Below are 5,307 nucleotides of genomic sequence, written 5' to 3'. Positions count from 1 at the left end.
GGCTCCCTTGCTGCACAGGGCGTGGTACACAGTGGGCACTAGTAAACGGCTGTCCAGGGCTTAAGGACGTATACTCACTGCCTTGTTTTTGTTGCCCAGAGCCCACTGCCTTTAACAGCAAATACACACAGAAACATTTCCCTTGCCCCGTGGCAGAAGCCAGGATGGAAACTTCAACCAGCGCAGAGAACCATGACATGACCACAGAATACGACTATGGAGACACAACCCCGTGCCAGAAGGTACAGGAGAGGGCCTTTGGGGCCCAGCTGCTGCCCCCCTTGTACTCGGTGGTGTTTGTCATTGGCCTGATCGGCAACATCCTGGTGGTCCTGGTCCTCATGCAATACAAGAGGCTCAGAAGCATGACCAGCATCTACCTCCTCAACCTGGCCATTTCTGACCTCATCTTCCTCTTCACGCTGCCCTTCTGGATCGACTACAAGGTGAAGGACGACTGGGTTTTCGGGGACGCCATGTGTAAGTTGCTGTCTGGGCTCTACTTCGTGGGCTTGTACAGCGAGATCTTCTTCATCGTCCTGCTGACCATCGACAGGTACCTGGCCATCGTCCATGCTGTGTTTGCTCTGCGGGCTCGGACTGTCACCTTTGGTATCGTCACCAGCATTGCCATCTGGGTCCTGGCCATCTTGGCTTCTGTCCCCGGCTTGTACTTTTCCGAGACCCAGTGGGAGCTCACCCACTACACCTGCAGTATTCATTTTCCCCCTGAAAGCTTCACAAAGTGGAAGCAGTTCCAGGCTCTGAAACTGAACATCTTGGGGCTGATATTGCCTTTGCTGGTCATGATTGTCTGCTACACAGGGATTATAAAGATTCTGCTCAGAAGACCCAATGAGAAGAAGGCCAAAGCCGTGCGGCTGATTTTTGTCATCATGATCATCTTCTTTCTCTTTTGGACGCCCTACAACCTGAGTGTGTTTGTTTCCGCTTTCCAAGATTCCCTGTTCACCTATAAGTGTGAGCAGAGCAGACAGCTGGACCTGGCCATTCAAGTGACAGAGGTGATCGCCTACACTCACTGCTGCGTCAACCCTGTGATCTACGTCTTCGTCGGCGAGAGGTTCCGCAGGTATCTGCGGCAGTTGTTCCACCGGCTGGTGGCTGTGCATCTGGCTAAGTGGCTCCCCTTCCTCTCCACAGAGAGGCTGGAGAGGGTCAGCTCCATGTCCCCCTCCACAGGCGAGCATGAGCTCTCTGCTGGGTTCTGACTCAGGCCCCTGGAGGCCGATGCAGGACCCAGCAAGAGCGACCTGCCGGGCACGCTGGCTGGGGAGGAGGCAGCTTGGTCTCCCAGCAACTCTGTCACCTGATGTGGAATTCTAAGCACATGGGGTTGAGGGAATTCCAAGCTGCTCAGGACAAAATCACTTCTGGCATTTGAATTTTCTCCATGAACTTCTTTTTTGTGTGGAAAGGAGATGAGTAAATGAAATGGGACATCGCAGAAGACTGGAACAAAGGTTGACAGAAAAGGGCTTAGTCCCAAACAGGAGTTCAGACGTGTGAACCAGCCGCTGAGCATCCACCGCCTTCAACACCGGTGACCTTGGAAACTGATTTCCATAGCTGCCTCTGCTCTGAGCTGAGAGCCAAGCAGGAGTCTGCGGCCTCCTTCACCCACTCCACCCAACCCCCATGGCAGGGTTAGGCGCTTGGAAACCATGAGGAACCTCGAGCTCCTGATGGAAGAACTTGACACCTATGGAAATAGGATTGGGGAACTGCTGTTGGCAGTGGAGCTAAGAAAGCCCTTGGGTAGAATCTTTATAGCTGCTCAACTGGAAGAATTCAGGCAGTGGGCTAGACACAGACAAAAGGTATAAGATGCTGTCCTTCTGTCTTTCTGAATATTTTTCAGAATCGCCCTTCCCTGTCAGTTGCGGGGTGCAGCGGTAATTCTGACAGCTTGATTGAGGAGATGGTGATGAGGCAACAGGAGACAGGGCTGCTTTTCTTCTTCTGGACCTCCATCCAGGCCTTGTAGTTTATGGATCAGAGTTCTGGCTGCCACCTTAGACCCAGCACCAGAACAGTGACCTGGTGTGCAAGTGGACAGGATTTGAGGCTGGCAGGGAGGGCAACGTCCACCAGGAGGGGTGGGGACTCTGTGTAGGAAGTCGAGGAGCCCTTAACTCGAAGAAATTCGTTTACCCTAAAGGTCCTTAACACCTCAGCTCTCACCTGAAGTGAGACGTGTCTTTATTCCCTTTTCCCTCAGTTGTACATTTCTCTAAAAAATAATTTTTCCAATAGCATAAATTGTTTACTAGAAAAGCTTAAAAATACAAACAGAAGAAAGACAAACAAATGTCAAAATCATTCATAATCTCCTAGCCAGAAACAGCACTGTACATTCTTTGATATATCTTTTAGTTTTATCTTCCCTCTGCATATTTATGTTTATAAGCAAGATGACCTTTGACTGTGGTTACTCTTCTATTGTTGTTGCCTTTAAGCAGCAGCATGTTGGGATCACTTTCCCAGGCAATAAATCATTTCTAAGCTTCGGCATTGGGACCTGCGCTGAATTCTACTGCTGGAATGAACCCTAATTCATTCGCCAGTGTCCTCACGATTGTTTGTGCAAATTAATTCAGTCCGGCAACAGTGGCCAAGGACCTGCTTTGTTTAAACCCAGTGCTCTGAGCCCCAGGAAACACAGGGGCAGAAGGGCCGTCTGCCCTCCCTGAGCTATCAGCACAGTGCAGTGGACAGGTGCATGGACGTCAGCCCAGCCCCGGCGGGCAGGGGGACGGGACCTGCCTCCGAGCCCATGGGGCCAGGACAGCAAAGGTGGGGGAGGACCCCCTCAGTCAGAAAGCACCCTAAGTGAACGGGGGTCCCACCTACCAACACAGTGACACCGCTGAGCGGCCTCTTTCTGGTGGACGCTAGAGTCTGGCGGTCTTACCAAATCGCTCTTTCACTCAGGGACCTACCGTGTTTTCCTCTTTATGCAAAGAAGATGATGTCATGAAGCGGTAGGGAATTTGTGTGTGAGGAGGAAGGGGTCAGTCTGCACTGGGCTTATGCTTCCACACAGGAAACGTGGGCGAATACAGGCCTCAGGGGTAAGGTCCGGGTCAGCTCTCCACATGAAACCCTGCCAGCCTTTTCTGCAGTGTGAAGAGGAGGTTTAATGGAATTAAGAAACATTTGTCTACTACTTTGGTAAAATAACACTGAATCAAAGTATAATATTTGATCCACTACAGTATCATAATGAGAACTATTTCACAACATCCTCCAGTTCAAGTTTTGAAATAATCCTTATTTTTTAACTTATTACAACGGCAATCTATGTTCTTTGTAGAAAGCTGGAAACAGGCAGAAAGCCCAGAGAAGAAACTGGAAGCCCCTGTTATTCCACTGTTCCAATGCAGCCTCTTAGCAAATTAGTAATTTAGTGCATCACCTTCCAGTATTGTTTTCTAAGTGTATGTGCGCACATGAGCGTGCACACACATACACACAACCAGTCACACTTAACATTTGTTTTGTGTAAACTCAGTGAAGTTTAACACATAGCAAGCTCGGTAACTGCTGGTTGAATGGATGGCTGTTTCATTATAAAATAAGGATTACAATAGTGTATACACTGTGAGGCTATTCTGAGGATTAAATGAAATAAAGGAAGGAAAGTGGGGGTGATCTTTCTCCAGCTGCATCAGATGAGAAGTCTGACTGATCCTGCCAGACACCTCCTTGGCCACACAGGGCACCTCCAGCCCTTCCCAGCTGCCTGTGTCCCATCCCCTCCCCTCCCCGCTCCTGTGTGATCAGAGCCCCGCCTCATTATATTGTTGTTCTTAACTCTTTTCTCCATTTCATCCTAGACGCAAAGATACTGTTTTTTTCTCCAGAACTCTTTGAGAGCAAGTTGCAAATAGGATCCTCATCACCTGTTAGCACAGTACTTTGAGATGATTTTATTTAGACAAGGATGCACTCCTGCCCAGTAAAATCTAGAAACTAACATAGGTACAGTGTCACCGTGTACTTCGCAGCCCTGTTTCTGATTTTGTCCACTTTACAAGCAACGTCCTTGTCCCAGGATCTGGAACCTCTTGTTCCGTGTGGTCACCTTGTCTTTCTAGTTTCCTTCATTCAAGAATATGGGCCTTTTGTGACTTCATCACTTTGTAACACAAAAAACTACACTTTCACCTTTTTTTTTTTTAACCTGACAGGTGGTTCCTTGCTTGGAATTTACTGATTTTTCTTGATGGTTAGATTCACATTATTCAAAAAATCAGGAAAATCACAGCAGTGATGCTGTGTTCTTGTCAATATCAGAAGGGATATGGTGGCAACTCGCCTCACGACTAAAGACGTTAAACTTCATCAATTGTTTTATAAGGTGTTTACCAAATTTCCCCACTGTAAAGTACTTTGTACATGTTAGTTCATAAGTGATTACTATTAGCTGACACTCTACTATAAAGTAAATCTTTTCTATCCCACTTACGTGTGTGTTTATTTATATTATTGCTACCTCCTGGATTCCCTTTTTCATCCAGTGGCATACCATCTAATAGTGTGTTTCTTTTGATGCACAGATTGTCCCAGAGCTATCTAGTGAGGTTCCCTTTAAGGTGGGTCTTCTATCATTTCACCGTCCCTCCCCCCGCCACCAGGGGTCTCAGTGCATTCAGGAGAGTGCTGTGGAACTATTTCAGTTTTCAAGGGCTGTAAATTGATACCTGACATTTCTTGGACACCACAGGAACTGCTGGTTTGAGGTAGTTGACAATTTCAATATGAGATTGTAGTACATGCCTTTCGAAGTTGTCATGTCTCTTGCAGAGCGGGGTTTCCAGTGGTGTGAGATAAGCAGGAAAGGAGGATGGCAGTGCCCTGTGGGATGCCAAGTTTTGAGAAGCTGGGCCACGCCCAGCAGCTGTACACATCCCACTGGTACTGACTGTTTAAAAATACAATCAGGGAATTCTCTGATGGTCCACTGGTTAGAACTTTGTGCTGTCACTGCCGAGGGCCTGGGTTCAATTCCTCGGTGGCCCCCCCCCAAAAAATCGAATATTATTTTTTTCAACTCTTATGGACTGTCGTTTCAAGCATACTTCAGTTGTTTGGATCTAACCACATAAGAAGTGGAATTGTTGGGTATTTTGGTCCAGGACACCGAGAACAAAAAGTATGAAGATAATAAGGGCACCATGAACTGAGAAAGCTTGGGAACCTTTGGAGTAGGGGTTTGCCTGGGAGTTGGAGTGTATACAACTGTGGGAGCTAGTCTGTGAGTCTGTGCAGGCTGTTGCCTCC

The 5,307-nt window shown here is 47.8% G+C and overlaps 1 protein-coding gene across 1 annotated transcript; it reads left to right on the top strand.

The window, feature by feature from the left end:
- The first annotated feature begins 100 nt into the window (after nt 1-100).
- Nucleotides 101-4,487, top strand: LOC120868156 (C-C chemokine receptor type 1). Its single transcript, XM_040246801.1, has one exon. The coding sequence runs from the start codon at nt 165-167 to the stop codon at nt 1,230-1,232; it is 1,068 nt and encodes a 355-aa protein (XP_040102735.1). The 5' UTR covers nt 101-164; the 3' UTR covers nt 1,233-4,487.
- The last annotated feature ends 820 nt before the right edge of the window (nt 4,488-5,307 follow it).

Source organism: Oryx dammah, unplaced genomic scaffold (genome assembly GCF_014754425.2).
Source record: "Oryx dammah isolate SB20612 unplaced genomic scaffold, SCBI_Odam_1.1 HiC_scaffold_9, whole genome shotgun sequence".
NCBI classification, from domain to species: domain Eukaryota; kingdom Metazoa; phylum Chordata; class Mammalia; order Artiodactyla; family Bovidae; genus Oryx; species Oryx dammah.
Note: the sequence above shows the minus strand (reverse complement) of the source record. Positions and strands in the feature narration are given on the sequence as shown.